We start from the raw sequence: 24,809 nt of genomic DNA on the forward strand, positions 1-24,809 counted from the left end.
TATACTTGGTTATTTCTAGAAAGAGATAACATTGTTGTTTGGTATCAGGTAATAACTCAATTTTTATAAGAAAATATTTTTTAATCTTCTTTGTTGCATTCATTTTGTTGTTATGCCTATTTTTCTGCTAAGTTTTTATTGTTATGCAGAATCAGTATTCGAGGCACAATCAGTATTTTATTCACTGGTATTTTCGCAGAAATGGTGTTTCATTGTAATTCTGAATTATTTCACTGCCATAACACTATATAATTCCCTTCAATAATATTTTCTTTTCAGATTATTATTTATATATTGTTTATGATTCATTTCTAACAGGAGCAAATACCAAAAGTGCGTGGCGGAAAAGATTTAACAACTGTTACGAGTATCGATTTGGCATATTTCTTATTGGGTTTTACTTCTCTCATGTTGTATGAGAGAAGTTATCTCATGTTGTGAGATAAATTAAGTGGGGTCCACCAATTTTTAAAAAAAAGAAAAAAGAAAGAAAAGAGAGGCACGTCTTTTTATGTGAGTGTAAAATGAGAGAGGAGTCTTATGTGACATAAGAGTATAATTTCCCTTTCTTATTATATTGCTGTCAAACATGACATTTAAATTTTTGAAAATGGAAATTTTGCGTGATAATCTTATTTATACTTAGAACATATTATGGATATCGAATATTAAGTTGCAAACCATTTGTCTTCTCTTATTTTTTCGGTAAGAGTTTATTAATTGCTCCATCTTATATATTACACAATAAAAACAGTTTCTTGGAAAGTTTGATTATGTCTCGCGCTCTCCTTTAATTTGAGCTTTGTATATACCATTGTCGTGTTGACAATACCTATTTTAATAAGCTATATATTTGAAAACATAAATATATTAGCTTCAACTATTGCTCAACATCATTATTTCATTTGACAATGAAAAAAAAAATGTTTCTTTTTTGTTCCTATCCTAAAAGTTACACGTTTATATCATATAAACAAACTGATTTTTTGGTTAATTTTTACGGGACAAAGATACTATTTTTTGTTTCTTGTGCATCGTACGGGTAATGAACTAATTAACATACAAATTAAAGTCTTCGTTTTTTCTAATTTACTTCCTAAATATATAATCCCACTCTTGCAACCTTGCTTTCTTCAACGTTATTGTACAAAATAACAAACTTTTATAAATTTGTAAATTTGAGTGTGCAATTATATGTGATTTATTATTTTTTATATTAAAATATTTAAAATTAACATATTTTTTACATATATTTGAATATGTTAGTAAATTTTTTAATATAAAATATAAATTTGTATATAAATATTCTGGTCTACTAATTTAATTGATTAAACTAGTAAATTAATGATTGAACTAATAACCCAAAAGTTCAAGATACAGGTTATATTTATAAACTTTTTTATTTACAAATTACACTAAGTACGACCGGTCATATACAATATAATTTAAAAAAAAAAATTATAAACGAATTCTATCTCAAAGTTCAATAGCCAATCGGATCAATAACTGAGTTCTGATTTAATAACTTGGTGCCATGTCCAAGTGCAATGTCCCTGCATTGCAAGCGGGTTTTTCGAGTGAGCTGATGACCAAGCCGTACACCCACAATAAATGCTGTTTTTTGTTTTCATTTTAAAAAATAGAATACTAAATAAAGATGATTTGCTTTTCCACATAACGTATACAAGGTACGTATCTTGCTCTATCTTATTGGTTGTGGGGTCGCTTTTTCTTTTATATTTTATGCAATTATTAAAGGGAAAAGTGTGTATAATTTTAAAGGATGTAAAGTTATGTCATTTTAAGAGAGAGAGAGATAGATTAAGGAGGAGAGAGAGTTGACAAAAAAAATAAAGGTGTGGGTCCCACCTCTTTGTGAGAGTGAAAGGATGTAAGTTATGTAATTTTAAATGATAGACATTTTTCCTATTATTAAAATATTTGTTTTTTCTTCTTTCGACTAATAAGAAGTATATTGACCTTGATGCGTTCCAATTCTACGTGATTGAAAATCGATAAATACTGTTTACAAAAAAAAAATCGATAAATACACTCTGTTGTAAGATTTATTTTTTTCTCGCTTTTTAACCTTTATTAAAATAAAAAGTAAAGGATGTTTAATGTTACAAAGCATCCAATCATGCGGCACATCTTTTTAGAGCAAGTGTAAGCATCGATAGGACTAAAGCAAGTGTCACAGGTGGAAGTGTGGAAAATGAAGATCACAAAACGGATCGGTCCGCTGTCAACATCTCAAAAATGGATTAACCCGTCCTGCCTCATATTTTGATATAGGTTGAAAATTTTAATTTATCTTGTTTTATAGTGGATTGACGGGTCAATCCTTCTAAAAAATTAAAAATTAAAAATAAATTATATTTTACTAATTTTATAATATTTTTTATTTTCATTTCACAATTCATTTAGTATTTTTTCAATCTCAAACCTAAATGTATATTAATATCAGTCAAATATTATTTAGGAACTTATTTTTACCTCAATATATGGATAATCTTTGTAATAAATAAAGCTTTTTTTCTTTATTTTTTCTAAGAGAGTACTAAGATAAAAAAATTTCATATCATAAAAACTTAGTGACAATTAAAATACTACCTATTAGTAAAAAAAAAAAAATTTGACCCGCGGGTCAATCTGCCCCAATCCACCGTCAATCCATTTTAACCCATAACTAAGAAAAGCGGGTTGAGGTGGCTTAAAAAATATAACCCAACACGTCCCTTTTTAACAGATTGACCGGTCAAATTCAACCCAACTGAAACACAATCATACCCACTGGTCCTACTAATATACCAGGAATTTGGAATTATTGCAAAAAGACATTTGAATTGGTATTAATTTTTTTTCTTAACTTGACAAAGACTCGCTAGCTGGTCTTTTATTTTTGTACAAATGAAAATTAAATACATAATATAATACAACTTATCAAAATTCCTCATTGAACCAATCCTAATAACTTTCCCACTAGATTGTAGGGATGTTCATAAACCGATCCAAACTGATTCAAACCGCGGTGACCGAACTGAAAAATCGATAACCGAATAAATCGAAAATCGAAAAACTGGAAACTGAAAAAAAACAGGAAATTTTAATTGGATTGAATAAGTTTTTAGATGGGTTGATGAAAACCGATCTAATCCAAACCGATTCAATATATTAATTTTCCGCTACCTATTTGGGTTTTTCCTTAATCAGAGCCTAAAAATTTCTAAACCCAAGACTCATTAACCCATCAACTAAACCCAAAAAAAAATCTAATCACATCTCATCAACAATATTTTATGTTTGTAAAGCTTCATATCTCATTTTCTCAAAAAAAAAAACTATATTATAGTTTACTAATACTTTTGTATTTCAAATTTCTTTTTTTACAAAATCAATATATACAAAAGATCTTATTTACACAATAATCATGAAATAAATTTTAGGATTTTCAAAAAATCGAAAACCGATCAAATCCAAACCGAAAAAAATTGGATTGGATCGAATCGGATTTAAAAGAAAAATCCAATTCAAATGGATAATTATATGATCAAACCGAAGAAATTAGATTGAATAATTTTTATTTTCAAAACCAATCCAATCTAATCCAGATCGTAAACACCACTAATAAGTTGTCTTTAAAACGCGGATTTTGGTATAAAGAAATTTGTTCAGCGTGACTTTTCAGTAATTTTTTTTAAAATTCGCGTCAGTAGGGGGTCAATATCCCATTTACCGTGTGTGCCAGCGCACTTCAAAAGCCCATTCTGCAACACCAATTCATCCCATTTTCGATCAACGTCAAACAAATTAAAGGACCACTTATATAATTACGAAAACGGGATTGCTGTTTTGATAAGGACAAAACTAAAACACTTGATAGCTGTTCTGTTGTATTTTTAGGCTTTGCTTCGTATCCCAAATTAGAAGGGAAAGATAACTAACAAAAATGTTTTACTCATATTTTTTTATTCGTGAGTTTAAAAAAAAAAAAACGAATTGTGAATTTTTATAAAATCTTTTTTCACTCTTAGAATCAAAGTTTCCTCAAATTTTAGAATTAAAATTCTCTCAATTTAAGAAAATAGGAGAGTAAATATTGAAAATTACTTACATGCTCTTAAAATTAAAAATAAATTAAAAATAATTTTTTAGATCGAGAAAATAATTTTCAATACTCTATAAAATAATTTTTTATAGGGAAAATCATTTTCCAAATGTGAAAACTATATAAATAATTTTGTAAGAAATTTTAATTTTAATTTCATTTGTAAAATATAATAATTATATTAGTTTTTTAAAAAATGATAAAATAATAAAAATATCTTATTAACCCACTATTTTTTTTTCTTATCATATTTTTAACTCGTAAACAAAGAAAATGACAATACTTTTAATTTTTCTTTCCTTTTTTTTTCTCCCTCTCTTTTGGATCTCCTTTCTTCCCTTCCTTTTCATATTCCCAAACAAAGCCTTAGGTGGTAAATATATGATTCTTATGGAGTTATATCATTTTACAAATTACATTTTGTATATGCAAGAATTAGTTTCGTTTCTGAGCTCTAAATAGACTTTTTTTTTTTTTTTTTACTTGCGTGGTCCAAGTTTTTTTGGTCTATACCTATTTTTCGTAACTTTCAACAATCTATTTTTTAAAATGGTGTTAAATTATAAAAAACGGTGAGTGAATCTGTTGCAGGGTTTTGTTTTTTTTTTAATTTTTTCAATAAAGTAATGTATATTAAACATGACTTGCATAAAAATTTAACCTTTTAATATTAGTTTTTAGAAATCGTTAGCTTGACACGCGATTTAGTGTACTTTTTTTTTTTAACATTATTACAGTAAAATTATAAGGAACACTACTTATCCATTACCATCATTTACTTAAGATGAAAGGCGTAGTTTTGAACGACGATGTATATTAAAATGAAGAAGCGGAGCTTCTTGTTAGTGGCACTCCGATATCTAGGACTAAAAGTTACAGAACGGGTTTCTAGCCAATGACATGTAGATGTTGCAAGAAGGATTTGACGTATTGCTTTCTTACAACCATTTGGCAAATTTAGCTGGGAGGTGAGTAATCAGATTTTTAGTTGTAACTTTGTACGACTTGACAATAGAAATAGACCATTTTTTATAAAAATAAAATAAAATAACAATTTTTATTTTACACCGGTGATTTTTAAAAAAATAATAATAATGATATTGCCGTCGTAGATTCAAACTCAGAGCATAACTTATTAGGATTGAGTTTGTTTTGAGGAATTTGTGCTTCATTTTCTCATGTAATCGAAGATAGTTTTCTCATGTGGTGAGACATCGAAATTTGTGTAATTTTTTTTATTTTATTATTTTTTTTAACAAGTGATGAATTCCATCACTTGTTGTGTCTATGACATGAGAAATACAACCTCATGTAACATGAGAAAAGAGAAACCCTTTGTGTAGTGTGTATATAAGTTATAAATTCAAATTTCATTGCTGTCGTTGTATTAAAAAACCAAAAGAAAAGAAAAAAATCAAAACTTAAGACCGAGATAGATTTCATATCATTGCTGTCATTTTTCCCACCTCTTTCTTTCTCGGTAGAAAAATTTGAATTTCTCGTGCAATATGAGAAATTGTAAGCCTTTATTTTTAACGTAAGACTTTTTTTAATCAACATATTTAATTGCTTAAAAGTCACTCAATTAAATTCAAAACAATTCTTAACTCCCAATAGTCCTGGCTTGATGTGCACAAAAGCGTCTTTGCAATAGAATCCGATGATTTTTAGAACATACGCTAACAGGAAGGTTTTGCTTGGTACGTTCATGTATGTAAGGACAAATTTGATGGAGGAGATATTTTTTTTTATAGAAAAAAAAAATTGGGGATATATGGTGGAATTTTTTATTTTTTTTTTCGGGTAAGTTACAAAAAAGTATTTGGTAAGTCTAAAATTTTTATGAGAATATTGAGTTAATTATACTGATACTATGGGAAAATAAAAATATCATGTATCAGATGATATTTTCATTTAAGATTCTGTAGTTAAAATTGAAATGATGAAAAAAAAAAAAAATGGAAATATTTTCAATTTCCTCGTGCCAAACATTAGAAAAAAAAATTATCCCATTCTATTTTCCCATAATTGGTAAAAAAAGTTTCATACCAAATACCCCCTAAATAAGTAAACGGTGCAAGGATTAATGAAGGAAAGTTGATTTTTTATAGTACCCTATACATATACCATTTGTAAATAAAAAATGTGTTTCATGCTAAGCTAAGCTAAGGTCCACTCCATGATATGTCACTGTCATGCAACGTGATGTTGAGTGTTGACATATATAATTGCAGGCACATACATACACAGGATGAGATGAATTTGGAGGAATAATAGATGGACCAAAAACTAATCATAAATTATAAAGCTGTTTTCTAAAGGCCAATAAAATAGTCTTCAAAAGACTCCATCAAGTAAGGAGAGAAGAGATTAAGCTCATTATTAGCAAAACAAAAGGTACTCCCAAAATCATCAGTCAGAATCACCTCATGAGTGCTTCCGAAGTTGAGATCACTAACCGAGCTTGCTTGGACGAGCTTTTCAACTTCCCCAATGGACTCTGCTTCATTGGGAACAGATGTTTTTGGAGGGGCACAAACTTTACTCTTCTCCTTCTTAACAACACCAAGCTTTTTGCTCAAATGACTGTTCCAATAATTCTTCACCTGGTTGTCTGTCCTCCCCGGAATCCTCCCAGCGATCAAAGACCACCTAAACACAAAAATACATCATTCAATTGTGAAGTGTGTACTCTAGTTAATTAAATTTATCATCATAATTAAGTCTATAAGGGAACCAGTATAAAATGTGCATGTCATAATATAATATTAATTAAAGAAGAAAAAATTAATTAACCTATTTCCAAGGAGCTTGTGGAGGCGAATAATTAGGTCTTGCTCTTCCTCTGAGAAATCCCCACGCTTAACATTAGGACTCAGATAATTCATCCACCTAAGTCTGCAACTTTTGCCGCATCTCTTCAACCCTACATTCAGATTGAGAAAGAAATTAAGGAAGAGAAAGAAGAATATAAAAGCGTCATGTACGTTCTGCAAAGTCTTTCCAGTATTCATGATATATATATATATATATGTATGTATATATATACCTGTCAGTTTAGCTATACGGTTCCACTTTCCTATTCCATGCTTCTTTACGTAATCCATTAAAATTCTGTCTTCCTCTACACTCCAGAACCCCTTCTTATTTCCATGCCCACCTCCCATTGCTGTTCTTTATCGAACAAGTAAAACCACCTCGATCTCTCTCACTTTGGCTTGTGTCTTCTGTATGTAATTGCGAAAGAACTCAATGGTCTTCTTTAAAGTTTATAGTCACGGCCTCCTATGTAATTTATACATCGGCAAAGACTTTTTAGGTAGATTTGATTTGGTACGAGAAAATATATCACAAAAATAAAATAAAATAAAATTGTTTGATTGTTAAAACCATGGGAAAATTCTTTTACAATTTTTTTTTATAAACTTTTACAAACTATAATATATTACTGGTCAGATATAGGGATGTTAACGGGCCGAGTCGAACCGAACTTTGATCAACGGGTCAAACCTGTATTTAAACGTGTTCGACTGGCCTTAGCCTGTTACCTGTTACGAATATAATATTGGCATGTGGCCTGATTTATTTACAAAAAATAAAAGCCTGTGTGAAGCCTGTCTTAGCCTGTTAGCATGTTAAAGAATAAAAATAAGAGAACAAAATTCCACAAAAAATCAATTTTCAGATAGAAACCTTAGCTTCCAATTTGCAGCAATAATTTACGAAGTCTACAATAAATAAAAAAAATTAAAGTGAGAGAAGGTAGATAACAGGTTATATTATCTTAGCCCATTATAAAAAAAGTGCCAACAAAAATAAAAATAAAATAAAAAATAAATTGACACAAACGAGCCGTGCACAATGGAACGAATGAGTTTTTGTGGGTTTGTTTGTGTGAAGGAGGATGAAGGATAATATAGAATAACACTAGTAATTCCCTAAATATACATAAATTCAATATATATCCAAATAGCATAATACAGAACAAAATCATTCAAAAAAGTCTGTTAAACCAATAAAATGGGATGAAATAAATTGATGAGAGAGAGTTATTACAAGTAGTATCAAAAGTATAAATAAATATTTATATACCAGGCTAGCCTGGGAGGCTCTAAGGCCGAGCTTTTGAATTAGAGATGTTAAGAACCTTGGGATACACCACCCCAAAAGCTAGCTCAAAGGGTGAGAGTGTCCAAGGCCTTATAAAGGCCATATTAGTTGCTCATCCAATCAATGTGGGACTATATATCTCAACACGCCCCCTCACGCAAGAGCCCTTTAGGCTAGAAGCGTGGAAATTGCACATGCCTATTTTTGGTTTACCTTTTTGTGCTTTTTTTTATTTTAATTCCACTTTTTAAAGCGGGAGACGGTGAGGCTCTGATACCATGTTAAAATCCTTGAGGGAAATTGCACAGGCCCATTTTTGGTTTTACCTTTTTGCGATTTTTTTTATTTTAATTCCACTTTTTAAAGCGGGGGATTGTGAGGCTCTGATACCATGTTAAGAACCTTGGGATACACCACCCCTTTTGGGGTGGTGACCCCAAGGTTCTTAACAAGAGCCTGAGGCCTTTTTATTAAACGAGCTTTAATACAAGTCCAAGCCTGGTTCCAACACGAGCTTTTATTAAACGAGCTCAGGCCTTTACGAGCCGAGCCAAAGGCCCCTGGCTCGTTTACCACCCCTAGATATAATATAATTTGTAAGAGTTTATAAATATAACCTTGAGCTTAAAACTCACAATAATAAAATTAATATTTCTTAGGGAAAAATGTTTATCCTTTTGAATGACACAACTTATATTCTTTCACTCTCACAAAGAGGTGGGACCCACACCTTTATTTTTTTTGTCAACTCTCTCTCTTCCTTTATCTATCTTTTTCTCTCTCTTAAAATGATATAATTTTATATCCTTTAAAATGACACATACTTTACCCTATTTCTTATGCAATGTACATACATTGAATATGGTGAAGCTCATTTTTTTCTCTCTATCTACCATCTGTATTCGTCTCAATTAGACAAAGTTATTGAGCTTTATTTATCTTGTGATGTAAGAAAAAAGTTATTTTATATTATGAGATAAATAAAATGGGATCCATCAATTTATAATAATAATAAAAAGAGACATATTTTTTCATGTAAGTATGACGTGAGAGATGAATTACATGCAACATAAGAATATAATTTTTCAAAGTTGTTATTCTCAATAAAAAAAGAGAAAAAAAATGCCAATATCTATTTATTCATTATCCTAGTTTTATTACCCACAAAATAATGTTATAAAACATTTGAAATTTAAAAATTAATCATACATTATAGTTATTAAACCTATACTAATGAGGATGAAATAAAAACAATATTTATATATAACCTTACGGTTATATATTTTCAAAGAAACTATTTTTCAAATTTGAATCGTGACATTGCAATTACAAAATAATAATTTTACCTCTTGGACATGCTCCTATTAGTCATTAAATTATTGACAAAAAAAAAATTATTTTGTGAATCAATCATTTATATTGTTTTGTTCATCCCACGGTATGTATCGGAATGTAAGCGTAGTAAAAGCTCACATGAGTTCTCGTAGCCCAATAGGGCAGCGCTTGCAAGTTGCAGCACAGTCTATCGTACTCGTACGGTTAACGTGAGGCCATTCGGCTCAAAAACGTGTTGACAATTTGACATAGACATTTATGTGTTTCAGCAAGCTTAAACTATGTTTAAAAAAAAACAACAAGCTTAAACTAAATGTTTAAGAGGGATAATTGTCATTGTTAGCTTTATAATCAAAGTATGAAAATACTTCATATGATTAAAAAATCTATTCAAGTGTAAAACTCTATTTTAAACTTTTTAAGTCTCTTTTTATGGTACACCTACTATAAATTTACATAGTTCCTTATAAATTAATTTGATATTTTAAAGTTTAATAAATACACATAATTTAGTTCTTTTATTTAGTGTAATTCACGCATAATTAATTTATTACTAAATAAAGGAATTAAATTATTGAGAAATTATTTTAAAGTATCCAATTGATATGTCAGAGACTAAATTAATTAACAGCGCGAATTTTTAGAACTAAGATGCGATTGTACTCTCTGGTTCAACAATTATGAGTATACAAACAAAATGTAATAACTTTATTAGAAAAATAGAAGAAATCAATTTTTTTTTCACCCTAGGCATTACGATTTTCTAGTTTACCTTATTAGGAAATTAAGTCCCATCAGATAGATAAAGGAAATTGAAATCAATAAGAGGAATACAAAAAAGTGTTTGCATTGATCATGCAACATGAAGAAGAAAAAAGTTTCTTATACATAATATTTTGTGGAGTCTGCATGTTTTAAAGTAAAAAAAAAAAATTAAAATTAAGGCACGGAAAATGAATTTCTATAACATGATACAATCACTTTTCTTCCAACATAACTCTTATAAAATCCATAAAAATTTAACGTGAAAAATTCTCAAACAAATCGAGAAAAAATTATGGGGCAAGAATAAAAAAAATTATTATAAAAATCTAAAATTACAATCTCTTTTTAATTACAAAGAGAAAATAATTTTATCCCTTTTTTGAATTAAGAGAACTCCTCACAAAACTCCCTCAAAAATATATATAGAAAAAAGAAGAAGAAATTTTAGTATATTTAAAAGGATGGAGGGGACTTTTATTTATAGCCCCTCATCCTTTGTTTTTCTAAATTTCCAAGGATATGAGATTTCTAATGCACTTGACTAAGTAAAAAAAACATAATTTTTCATTTTTACTTTTATATTTTTTGTTACAAAATAATTTTTATTAAATTAATTTGGTGTGATAAATTATGATTAACTAACTTGGATATACAATAAAGGGTAAAAGTTTTTTGTCTCGATTGTGTCTTTTTAGCAATTATAACTATATATTATGGGGTAATACATAATTATAATATTAAAATTATATTTTTTTTTTTTTTCAGAAGCTGTCTACTTATATGAAAAATGAAAAAAAAATATAATTTTAATATTTTAATTATGTACTACTCATGATACATAGTTATAACTGTTAAAGGGACACAATTTTAAAAGTACACATACTAAATCTTATAATAAATTATAAACAACTATTTTTTATTTTATTTTTGAAAATCACGTTAAAATAGAATCCACTCAAAAAAATAATTTATTTTTATGTGGTTGGATTTGATTTGAAGTTTCGTTTTCACCCACGCTATCCTGTGTAAGTTTTACCATCCAATGAGTGGAAGAAATGAGAATAAGAGAGAGATTTTGTGTCAACATTAAATTAAAGGGCAAGTATCGGACAAACATTGCAACGTTTTCTGGCCTAAAGGACACTGCATTTAATTAATTAACCAATTTTACGGAAAGTCATGGGTGGCATAAAAATAAACTAGCTAGGCCCAGGGCAGAGCAAGGAGTAATGGCCTTTTGGATTCTTCCACTGAAACCCGACGATAAAAAGAAACGAATACTGCGAACCATGTCCCTTTTGTACCCATATGCATCTTGTCTTTACATGTTAAAACTACAAAATTGATGTCAAATAATAATCAATTAAAATCAAAGTACATATATATATATTTTTTACGATTAATATTTTTCTTGTTGTAGAAGATAAAATTATCTCCTACACAAACTTAAAAGTACGTGAAATTCACGTAAAATTATATGAAGAGAAGAGAAAAAAAAAGTTGCATACACTTTTATATATGTATAAAAAAGAATATCATCTCTTATAATATAAAAAATCCTAATCCTATATTTTTTTATTTATTTCTCTTTTTAGTGGTGATTCGCGTGAAGCCTGTCACCTATGGATGGGTTCAGTTTTGGGAATTTTGCATCCTGGTGCAAATAAGTCATCCTTGTACGAGCAAATTTTTTTATTTTTTTTCGGTAGACAACGAGCAATTTTTTTTAACGCTGTTATCACGGGTAAGAATAGTATTCCCATAACATCGGGAATTGTTTATTGGTTTTTTATTTATATTTGGTAAAAAGGGTAAAGCAAAATTATGAATTTTATTTTGAATGAATAGTCAAAGTAAACTAAATTAATATCACTCGGTTCAATTTAATTGATTTTTAGTTAACTGTTATAAAAAACAAAAATAAAAATATGTGTAATTGAATAAGTTAATTTTGATACAGTTTGATTTTTCGAATGAAAATAAAAATCAAAACAAACCAATCAATTAAAAAAAAATCAGAATAATAGGTTATGTTTGGATTTTAATTTTTTTATGCAATTCATTCAGTTTATATTAGTTTGATTAATCCACGAGCTCTAATAATATTGCATCTTACTTAGCTCCCTCGCCATATGAGATGAAAATAACCATTTTTATTGTTTCTTACTGCTTTTTATTTGTTAAAAGGGTTTTCAACTTATGCAATAATAAAAGAAGATAAAAGTTCCTGCAGTGAGAGACACATGGTGGGATCTACCATGTTTTTTTTTTTTTTTAAAAAAAAACTTTATTGAAACTGCAGCACGAAGAGAAACTGCAGCACGAAGAAAATACTTCTGCAATAACAGCATAAGTATTTTCCCCTTGTTAAAATTGTATTATATACAAATATATAGAGATTGGTAACTTGCTCACATTTTTCTTTTCACTATTGGAGGCTATTAGCATCCTTTATATATCTTTTTATCTTGGACAAAATACCTCGTATGCGTATTTTAAAGAATCTGCTAAAGCTTTTATTTTTATTTTTTTTGATAAACCACGAGTATTTTTTACGGGAAGTAATTTTGTTCGAGGCGAAAATATTCATATCATGATGGGACTAACAAATATTTTTAAGGTTGTTGAAATGTTGACTTAATTTTCATGGTGGGCTACTAATTTCAACCATGATAGGCTATTAGTTTCAACCATGGTATCTGCTTATTTTACTCATAGAAACATGTTACTAGTTACTAAAAAAAAACATGTTATTATGGTGGCTATTAGCTTTCACACTATATAAAAATTTGCTTATATAAAGGGTGCTTGAGGTAGTTCTAAACACACCAAAGAAAAACATAACAAATGCTTTAAAGAAAGAGTTTGGAGAGAGTTCAGAGAGAAAGCCCAAGTTAGAGCATTTATAGTGTAAGGGAGTTACCAAAAATAATAGTAAAAATATTTTATCAGAGATATAACATATGTAATACTCCAGATATTCTTAGTGGATTTCTGAATAATTCTTCTTGTGATTTTTTTCAATTGAATTTTCCAAGTAAAATCTTGTGTATTACAATTATTGGTGTTTTTTGTATGCGAACATTTCTTGGCATATGAAAGAAAGATAAAGTTAATTATACTATTGATGTTTAAAAAAAATGATTCAAAAGGCATACAGTAACACAGAGAGACTCCCACGTAACTTGCCAACCGGTGTAGTTAACAATGTCTTGAATTCCTAACAAAGATATTAACAAGTATTGTATGAAAAAGAAAACATTTATTAGTGTTTAGTTAGGAAAGATTAATTTTCAAACAACAATTTTTCCTCTTTATAAAACCTATTGTGAGTACATCCAAAAAAATAAGCTGTTGTGAGTACAATGTCGGGGGGAAATTGACAAAACTGATTATAATCCATAGATTATTATTTTTTACATATTATCAAATGATAAATAAGGATGAGAAAATGCTTCATTTTAAATTTGAAGTTTTGGAAAACATATATTTTAGAATATAATTTAATAAATTAATGTTTTTATCAAATTATCACAATTACCTAAAAAATAAAACATTAATTATTTTTAAGATTTCAAAATATTAAATATTTTTTAGTTTAATACCTTAGATTAAATAAGGAGAATGAGAATTATTTTTCCTTATACTTCCTCTTCTGAGTCTTCTCCATTTAAACAAACGAACAAACAAGGGGGATTAACTTTAGAGCATCCTTTTTCCTCCCATCCTTTCCTTTTCATCTCATCCTTTCTCTTCACTTAAGGACATTCCAACATAGAATATGCTAATTGTATTTAAAATTTGGGAAATGTTTATCTCATTTTGTATAAGAGAACACTTCATTCCTACAGAGACAATAAAGTAAGGTTAGTAATTTAAAATAAAATAAAAATAAAACAAAAACATGGCACAACAATCGATCTATGTGCAGGAATGAGTTCTTATCATATGTCAAAGGAGAAAAGCATTTCTCTTAAAATTTTATTACATCCGCTTAAAATATCTTTTTAATATTTAAAACAAAAAAATATTAACTTACATTGATAAAAAAAAAATAATAAGTCTTATTCATAATTTTAAGAGTTGATTCTACTTGAATCTAATGACTTATATAAATAATAAATTAAATCAGTTAAATGCAAATTGATCAATGACTAATAGTAAATATAAAACTCATATCAATGTAAATTGATCTTTGTTCTTTAAAAATATATTAAATAAAAAAGGGTTCGTTTTTTTCTGCGATTGCTGAAAGCGAATTTTTGCAACAAACACAAAAAAATGGGACTCATTAATATTTTTTTTAAATACTAGGATTCAACGTCATATCCTGATAAATACGTGTCTATTGTAGAAGAACTTTTTCACATCAATATGAGAAGTATAATTGCCAATAAAAAATTATATTAATATCCTTAAAATATAATAACTGTTTAATATTTTATTTTAATAATTTAAAAGTATTAAGATGATTATTATGGATTTAAAATTATGGGTTTAGTACATGTCCTTTAAAAGAAGTTGTGTCTTTTTAATTTTTTATATTATGTATTATGTGTAGTACATTATTATAATAAAAAAAGTTGTTTTTTTTTTCATTTTTCACGTCAGCTGAAATAACTGAGGAGAGAATTTTTTTTCTTCGTATTATAACTACATACTATCTGTTATACATAATATTAAAAATTAAAAAAATAATTTATATCCTTTAAATGGATAAATAATTTTCCTAAAACTATTCTTGTATTTACTCTCTAGAGCTTCGAAACACTTGAATTCTGATGTATCAGGAAGAAGGAACTTTATGATTTTCCTAAAATTATTCTTGTATTTACTCTCTAGAGCTTCGAAACACTTGAATTCTGATGTATCAGGAAGAAGGAACTTTCACCAGTTACAAACTTGATCGACAGTGTAGGGTTCACATGGGAGAGAAAGGTCAATGTGTCCTTCTGCCTAGAAGACTGGAATCATTGTTACATCAATTATGAATGATGTTAGACATGTGGGAGAAAGGTACAGGTGTATGTTGATGATGGAACCAATTCAATTATAGATTCAGTGCTGGACCTGCAATCAACATGCATGTGGAGAAAAATAAAATCGACGACATATGTGCACCATGTGAACTTGTTCCATGATAAAAATATAACCAATGTCTTACTTAAATTAATATTTTTTTAAGGATTTTATTAATCTCATTTAACATAAGATAGTTATCTTATATTATAGAAAAAAAATAGGTGGATCCCACCATTACAAGAAAAAAAAAGGTGAGATACAAAAATCGAAGTAAGAGAATATGAGAGAAGATATCTTATGTAAAAAGAGAGTAATATTTCTCTTTATTTAATGTCATTAAAATTAGTAACCAATATATGTTATTATTCCGTCCTCTAAAATTAGTAATAAGTGACCTATTGCTAGTGTAGAGCCTTTTCATAAGTTGAAAATTACTTTTAAATTAAAGTTAATAAATTAAAGTTTAAAAAAATTAATTTTTTTATGATTAAATAAAGCTGTTATGAGAGTTTTGAAAGAAGAAAGATGAAATAATTTGTTACTAGGATAAAGAGTAAAAATCATATACAAATACAAATTTAAAATAAGGATAAACTTAAAAAATAAATATGAAAACTCAAAAATTAATATATATTTAAAAAATACTTCTCTCAAAAACTTTTAACTTCTTTTTTTAATGTGTTATAGCAAAATGTTTTTTTTTTATAATAAGAGCTTATGTAAGAACATGTTTAGCTGTTTACCACACACACACACACACATATATATATATATATGAGGTAGGATCCTTTGACATCAGTATTAAATTTAAATTTTGACACCTCATCTAGGAGCCATTAGATCAAAAAAGATCAATGGTGTCACATGCTTACAAATCAGAGTCGTTGATCTTTTTTGATCTAATGACTCTCACATGAGGTGTCAAAATTCAAATTTGACACCGGTGTCAAAGGATCCTACCTATATATATATATATATATATATATGGTAGATACAAATTATGTTTTGATGATAACAAAGTGGCAACAACAAAAAAGCAAGATCGTTTGATCAAGAGCAAAAAGCATCAACCATATGTGGATATTGAAGATGTATGATGTAGCCACACAATAAGAGTGATGTCATATCAAAGTGGCAAGATCATTGGATCAAGAGTAATAAGAAATAATTAGAAGAGCAATAACAAGATCAAAGACAACTAACCATGGACAACATCTAAGAGAAACTCAATATCATAACCATGGTGAAAAATGATCAAAACCAACAAAGTGTCAAGCATTGTCATATTCAACAAGTCAAAGCATCAAGTTCAAGAAAAGATCCAAGACAAAAGATATGAAGCAAAGTCTAAAATCATATTTAAAATATATCTTTAGGACTTAGAATATATGTGAGGGTATATGATAGATTGCATTGCATGAGCTCAAAGTTTTTCTCAAAGTAAATGTGTTTTTCAAATTGCATAATCATAACCTTTATATACTTGAAAGAAATTTGAAAAATTCATGGAAAAGATCATTGACATATTTTATAACTTAAAAATATATTTATCAAGTCAAGATCTTTCACAAAAAGTAGTTGGAAGCAAGCTAGAACACATTTGAACTTAAAATTTGTTGCTTAATTTTGCTGCTGCCTTCCATACAATTTTTCGTATCTAATATGATGGATTTGGATCTTGTGTTCTTCATAAAAGTTGTATATCTCTCTTTTATCTTTCCAAAGAGACCAAGATCACATCAATCCGACAAGTGTAACTCCAATTATAGCCAAAATACGAAACATCATTCTTGCTGTCAGTTGGGAATCGACTACCACTGCAACAGATCCCAACGACTATAAAACGGCTAGTTTTTCAAAAGTGGTCCCAACGGCTATAAACAGCTATAAAACGACTAGTTTTTCATATGAGATCCCAACGGCTAGTTTCCCAAAGGCTATAAACGACTAATTTTTCAACGACTAGTTTTCCAACGGCTATAAACGGCTAGTTTTCAATGAAAACACTATATATGCATTCACAATGACTCAAAAAGATTGGGCATCATTTTTACACATATTAAGCATGCTTTGAGAGCTTATACACTATCATTTTCATATTCTTTCATATCTTTCAAAGATCAAACATATTTGATCTCATATCTTAAAAATTCATATACCCATAGTGCTTCAAGTTGTATATCTACACTCTGAGAGTATATATTCATTTCTAAATATTTCCCTCCTTGTATTCTTGAGTTGAAAGGGTTGTGAGACCCATTGTTTGAGAGGTGGCCAAATACCTAAGTAAATTTGGAGTGAATTGTAAGGTTACCAAGTACCCATAAACTTGGAGATTGAAAGGTATCCAAGAACCCGAATTCTTGGAAGATTGTAAAGGTTTGTCAAGCACCCGTGAAACTTAACCATTAGTAAAAGAGTTGATCGAGCGGCTTCAGTCTGGACGTAGGTCACAAGTGGTCCTGACCGAACCAGGATATATAGTGTTTGCAATTCTCTAAACTCTAACCTCTTTATTTCTATCACTTTAATTGCTTCTTTTGATATCTTGTATGTGCTAGTATAAATTCTACAATTGTGATACATTATATGTTATGGATTGTTTAAATGCATTGATTAGCTTTTCATATGTCAAAGTGTGCATGAAAAGATTATTTAGAAACTAGAAGGGGACTTTTGCGAAAATCTTGTAATACTCAATTCACCCCCCTCTTGAGTTCACATTCCTAACATATATATATATATATATATATATATATATATATATATATATATAAGGAAAAATATTTCTCCAGTCACCGGAGATAAAATTATCTCCAGTGAGCTCAAAACGATGTCGTTTGGGGTTATAAAATTAAAAAATTATAATAATAAAGACTAATATAACCCTGCAATATATTAAAATTACAAAAACATCCTGATCTCCGTCCCAAAACGACATTTGGGCTCACTGGAGATAATTTATCTCCATTGACTGGAGAAATCCTTTACCCATATATATATATATATATAGAGAGGTAGGATCCTTTGACATCAGTGTCAAATTTAAAATTTGACATCGGTGTCAAATTTAAAATTTGACACCTCATCTGAGAGCCATTAGATCAAAAAAGATCAACGACTCTGATTTGTAAGCATGTGACACCATTGATCTTTTTTGATCTAACGGCTCTCAGATGAGGTGTCAAATTTCAAATTTGACACTGGTGTCAAAGGATCCTACCTCATATGTATATATATATATATATGAGAAAAATATTTTTCCGGCAACTTGAGATAAGTTTATCTCCTGTCACCCCAAAATAATGTTATTTTGTTTATTTATTTCCTTATATTAATTGATTCACCTTTGAATAGTTATGATTCCATTTTTCTCTCTTTTCCTTTATCACCATTGATCCACCTTTGTACGTAGGGTTGGCAAAATGGGTCGACCCGACCCGACCCAACCCGCATGCAACCTGAAAAAAACGAGACGGGTTAGGGTTGACTCGAAAAAAAGAGACCCATAAAACCCAACCCAACCTGACCCGAGTCGGGTTAGGGTTAGCTTGCAGGTTGGTTTGAAAAAATAGGTCGCGAGTTGGCTTGAAAATTGACTCGCAGGTTGACTCGAAAATTGCTCGCGGGTTGGCTCGTTTTTAGCTTATTTAAATGAACCTGTAGTATTAATGCCCCAGCTATGTGGCTTCCTTCAGCTTAAACAAAGGGTTACAAAATGAGAAATAAAAGCAAAATATTTTAGTTGAAAATTTAATTCACAACAAATTTGCACCAACATCAAGAAACAATCAGAACCACTTGTTAACAAGTGGGTAAGATTTGAACCAAACAGAGCCAACACAACTAACAATATAAAAATGGCAGAGATGTGAGAAGATTATGGACTTAGGTTTAGATAAGGAAGAAAGACGATAACAACATGTGTGGATTTTGTTCATTTTTGTATATTATATTATGTATTTTTTTTATATAAAAAAACAACTCAACCCGCGAGCTGGCTCATTTGACCCGCGGGTTGGCTTGTTTTTTTCTAGTTGGCTCGGGTCGGGTTGGCAGCTCATTTTTGCCAACCCCACCCGGCTCATTTTTTACGGGTTAAGAGCCAACCCGACGAGTTGACTCGTTTTTGCCACCCCTATTTGTACGGTTATAATTTAGTAGCCGGAGATAAAATTATCTCAAACAACTTGAGAAATGATAAGTAATGATAAGTCATATATATATATATATATATATATCGCTAAGTTTCTGCAATCACTTAGTTAGTGGTTCATGGATTGGTTGTGAATTTTTTAAACTTTAAAATATCAGCAAATATATGAATTATACACGTAAGTATAATCCAATAAATATATATAAGATCGATCATGCATAGATTAAATAATTCTGGATCTTAACTCGATCCAAGATGATTAAGATTCAAATTGCACCAACATTAATTTTAATATTAATAAAGCCGAAAATGTATTCTCACTTAATGTATCTAATGAACTTCTAGTAGAAAAATATGTGTTTATGGTAGATCTTTCTATCAACAAAACTTTAATAAAAATAAGGAAAAAATATTTATTTTCAGGAAATGAAATTGTCTCTAGCAATCCCAAAATACAAAATGATATTATTTTGGGGTTAAAAAAAAGTACAAGATATTTTGAAAATTTTACTTTCATTTTATACCATGTATTTTACTAAAGAACGTTGTAAGATATAATTTTATTTTCTATTACAGGATAAATATTAATTCTAAAAAACAATAAAGTGTATACTTTATATAGTTTTCTAATTAATAATAAAAAGATATTATATTTACAAATTTTTTGTTTACAAGCTGAATTATGTATTTCAGGGAGTATAAATATTTGAGTGTGAACTGCTCAGAATACAAATATTTGAGTATGGACTCCCCTGAGTACACAATTGAGTTTGTAAATAAAAAATTTATAAATATAACATGCCTTTTAATAATAATTTCTTAAATAATCAAATGTATCTGCTTAAAATTCACATCCAATAATTTCTACCAAAACTCGGATAGAGTTAAAAAAAGGTAAGCATGAAAAAAACATGATTGAACTCATTTAAGATTTGTTCATATTACTGTTTGGCAAAGAAAAAAAATAAGCATTGGGAGCTCAAGGAACTTGAAGTTCCACTCACGGGGTGCAGGACACTTGTGTTGTGATTGAAAATTTTGAAACTGATTTATTCTTTCTTTTGTTTTATTGTTTTATAAATAATTTGATATTTAATTTGAAAAGTATTGCGTTGGGTTTGAAATCACCCAAACAATATATTAGAGCTAGTGTAATGGTAATTAACACGAAACAATATTTCATACTTCAGTAGTAGAGTTGCCAATATTCAAATAACATTTTGATCAGTCCTAGCTAGCCATATCCTTATCGAGCCTTGATGACAAGCTTGTTTATAGTACGAGCATTGACATCAAAAAGGTTCTCAAGTGACTTGGTTTTTCTGTTCCGAACTCTACCTGTTTCCTTCAACAACTCATCCAACCTTCTCTTCTCATCAGCAACATCAGGATTTGCTGTCCCAAGCTTTTCCTCCCTCATAACCACAATGTACTCCAGAATTTTAATTGCATCATCCACCCTGAAATAGAATATCAAAGCGCATGAGGAAAATAACTCTCACATAACCATTTCTTTGGTGATCTATTCTAATCTAAAACTCTTGCAATTCATGAAGCAATACATTCCATATCATGTCAGAAAATGTCACTCTTCCCATTTCTACTAATTGTTATTTTCTGAATCTTGGTCCTCTTTTTTTTTTTTTAAGGTAAGGATAATTTTTTGTTATGATAGAAATTGACACAAACTTCTTCGATGTTAAAATGTGAAAAAGGTTTTAGAAGGTGAATTAGACTTATCTGTCTCATAATTTGTCTTTGTTCAAGTCACCAATTTGCTCCCACACAAAAACTTGTTGGGAAATTCGTTCCCTCAAACTCCAATGTCAAGCGGGTCCAGGGGAAGCCTGTGGCGGGGAACCACCACCAATGAGCTAAGGCTACACCAATCGTAGCAAGTGGATCCGACACCATGTCTCAACCCAAAACCTTAAGGCATTGGGTTCATGAGTCATTTCACTTATATACTCTTCACTTAGCTCATTACCAACCAATGTAGGACTCATCATACTTGAATATCTCAACAAAACTAAAGGAAACGTGGGCAAACATCAAACCTAGTAGACTAATTCATTAAACATATTCAAATCATAGACATTATACTCATTATCAATATTAGTAGCACGACTTAATATATACCAAACCTAGTAATATACAAAATCACAAACAACTTACTAGCCTGCTTCGCATAATGCCACAGTAACTAAAGGACTGCAAATGCTCTAGTCGTGAAAGAAGATTTGCAAATAGAAGAGGGTATAACCCAAAGAAATAAAAAGAAAACACAAAAGGGTGGATACCTGCCCATTGCATCATACGTGCCAGCAAGATTGCTATATACCCCAAGCGTTTCAGGGTGATAGGGTCCAAGCTCTTGTTCCAAAACAATCTTAGCTTCCTCAAATAACTCTGCAGCCTCACTTAAGGCACAACGCTGCACACAGACAAGTCCCATTTGATTAAGAACAACACCAAAGAAGGCTGATTTCTTCTCCCCGGTAGCACGAAGCTTTGAGACAGCATTCTTGAAAGCATTGTAAGATTCAGTATGATTCTCCAACGTGTAGTACATGACCCCCATCTGAGCTTCAATCCCTGCTATTGTCCTTTGGTGACTAGGGGCATTGTTATGTATCTCTAGTGCCTTGTGGAGTAACTTGAGTGCGGGTTCAAGCTCATTCATTGATTCATAGATAGCTGAAACATTAGTAAGACCAGTAGCAATCTCTTCTGGAGGGACCCCAGGCATGGGATTCTCATAGATTCTAAGTGCACTCTCACAAAATAACTTTGATTCCCTTATCTTCCATGTCCTATTATACAATTCAGCAAGACGTACAAAGACTGATCCCACAGCAGGATGATTCTCTCCTTTGTGTGTCTTGAAAACTGTTAATGCTTTCTGATATGCAAAGATGGCCTCATCATATCGAGCCAAGGATAAGTATGAGTCTCCAACGCTGCAATCAACAGAGGCCACTTCCACTTCCTGGCCATTTGTTACCATTGCTATGCTGGCTAAAACAAGATGCTCCAATGCTGCTTCATGATTTCCAATTGTTTCACATATAAGGCCCATAAGCCTCCTGTCAGCAGCCTCTTCAAGAGATGAGGGTGAACCATTAGCTCTATGAATGTCAAGAGCCATTTGGCATAGCCTCTCTGCCTCAACAAATTCCAATGCATGAAAATTGGCTTCAGCCACATACCTACAAGTTTCACCAACTCTTGGGTCTGTTGCTCCCAAAACCTGCCTTTGTACTTCCAACCCTGCAGTGTAACACATAATTGAATTCTCAAGCTGTCCCAGTAAAGCATAAGTGTCCCCTAATTGCATGTAACCAGCAAATTTAGCAATGGCATGTTGTTGACCTTCCTCAGTAAGAGGAATCTCAATCGAACGCTTAATAATTGGAATAGCCTCATTGTAAAGGTCCAAGCTGCAATATATTGCTGACACAACATGTAAACACATAACCAGATCCAAACTTGGTTTCCCATCAGCAGCCTTCTCAAAAAATTTCATTGCTCGAAGAGCTGATTCAAGAGCTTTATGCGGATTATCCCCTGATGACATCAGGTCCCTTGCTTGGTTTAGTAAAACTGGTCCCATCTCAGTCTTATCTAATGCTGATTCAGTCGATTTCTCAACTAGATTTAATGACACTGATCTTCCAACAGAAGAATGCTTTGATGTTTTCACGCGAGTAACTTCTGTATTTTGTTTTCTCAAAGGGTTATTGTTTTTCCTATCCACAGGAGGTTTTGAAGGAGGACTTTTTCCTTTGGGCTTTGATTTTGATGATGTTATGTCTGGTTTTTCTGATAAAACAGAAATTGCAGTTGAAGGCTGAATCTTATCAACCTTACCTAACTTCTTATTATTGGACGGACTAACCATTCTGGAAGATGCTTCACCGCTAGAATCAGATCCAAAACTTTGTCTTTGTGGACTCAGTGCACTCCTTGGGGACCTGATTGGAGTAAAGATTTTCTTGGAGGGGGAAGGGTTCCCAATTCCATTCATTTCATTTACTTCCCCTACATCACGGACACCAATTGTAACAACTCCATGCATGTTTGATTCCCTAGGAACCAGAATCACCGGGACAACCAATAAGAAACACAGAACCAAAAAAATTTATACTAGTCAAGAATCCACAAAATAAACCCTTCATCATGTACCCCCAACCAAAAAGAAAAGGAAGGAAAAAAAAAAAAAAAAAAACTAGTCAAGAAAAGGCACATGTTATAAGATAATTCGAAGTCATGCAAAGCAAAAAGAACGTAGTAGAAAATCATTTAAAAAAAGGTGAAAGGAAATCCAATCGACAACATTAGAGAGATGTCACAATAAGAATATTGATGTGTTATATACTATTTATATCAACGAAGATAGAATTGTTATTGTTTATCAACGCCAGACGATTTCAAAGAAATCCATCATTGCAATTTTGCAAGAGTTTTGGCTTGTTCTATTCCCTGCTGCTATCAGGGATAATGACCGGATACCCATTGGAAAAATCAAATAATTATTAGACAATACATAACCAAGTTGTGCATGATTAATTCTAAAAACACAAAATATATAAGCAAGGATGTAACAAAAATAAACAAATAAAAGGGAAGAAAACTGATATAAAGCGAGTATAGATGTTCAATTTTGTTCATCCCCCGTCTTGTGATTGGAAGGCATAGAATGTAATTGATTCAAATGAGAAGATAGAAGATAAACTATACCTTAACAATGAGAACCAAACAAAGGAAGATATGTGAAGGTATATATATATATATATATAGAGGAAGAGTCAGGGAAGGAAAAATGCCAAAATTTTTGGTGAGAATGGAAATGTAAAATTTATGAAGAGAAGAGAAGGATTAGGAGAAAATGCAGAATGAAAAGGATTGAAAAAAGAAAAAGGATGATAAAAATGAAAAGAATTTGGTTTTGGTTTTGCAGAGTTGGAATGGAATGGCAGAGGATACTTCTTACCAAACCAACCGCGCGCAACCTGCAATTGCCGTTGTTCCTCGTATGTTTTTGTCTTCGTCTAACCAGCATCGGAATGCCACGTGGCGTTCCACATTTCAATTTCACGTAAGGACTATTATGCCCCCTCTAAAACATCTTGCAATGACGTGAGGCTTTTACCTAAGTTTTATTTTATTTTTATTTTTTTGGTAAGCTAACTAAGTTTTATTTTACTTAACGATAATATGCATCAATCTTTTACTTTTAATCTTTTTTTTTTTGGTGAAGGATCTTTTACTTTTACTTTTACTTTTAATCTACCAAAAAAAAAGAGAGTACAT

At 30.4% G+C, this 24,809-nt stretch overlaps 2 protein-coding genes across 2 annotated transcripts; both read right to left on the reverse strand.

Moving 5' to 3' along the window:
- Window positions 1-6,423: 6,423 nt before the first annotated feature.
- On the reverse strand, window positions 6,424-7,275 carry LOC133298771 (transcription factor WER-like). The gene is made up of 3 exons (XM_061498106.1): window positions 7,158-7,275; window positions 6,905-7,034; window positions 6,424-6,760 (listed from the first exon to the last, which is right to left on the reverse strand). The coding sequence occupies exons 1-3, from the start codon at window positions 7,273-7,275 to the stop codon at window positions 6,424-6,426; spliced, it is 585 nt and encodes a 194-aa protein (XP_061354090.1).
- A 13,467-nt stretch (window positions 7,276-20,742) lies between these two features.
- LOC133298773 (protein KINESIN LIGHT CHAIN-RELATED 1-like) lies at window positions 20,743-23,574 on the reverse strand. Its single transcript, XM_061498107.1, has 2 exons — window positions 21,797-23,574; window positions 20,743-20,956 (listed from the first exon to the last, which is right to left on the reverse strand). Exons 1-2 carry the CDS (start codon window positions 23,572-23,574, stop codon window positions 20,743-20,745), a joined length of 1,992 nt encoding a protein of 663 aa, XP_061354091.1.
- Between the last annotated feature and the right edge of the window lie 1,235 nt (window positions 23,575-24,809).

This window comes from Gastrolobium bilobum, unplaced genomic scaffold (genome assembly GCF_033153095.1).
Source record: "Gastrolobium bilobum isolate Gb01-03AN ecotype WA unplaced genomic scaffold, APGP_CSIRO_Gbil_v1 utg18356, whole genome shotgun sequence".
NCBI lineage: Eukaryota > Viridiplantae > Streptophyta > Magnoliopsida > Fabales > Fabaceae > Gastrolobium > Gastrolobium bilobum.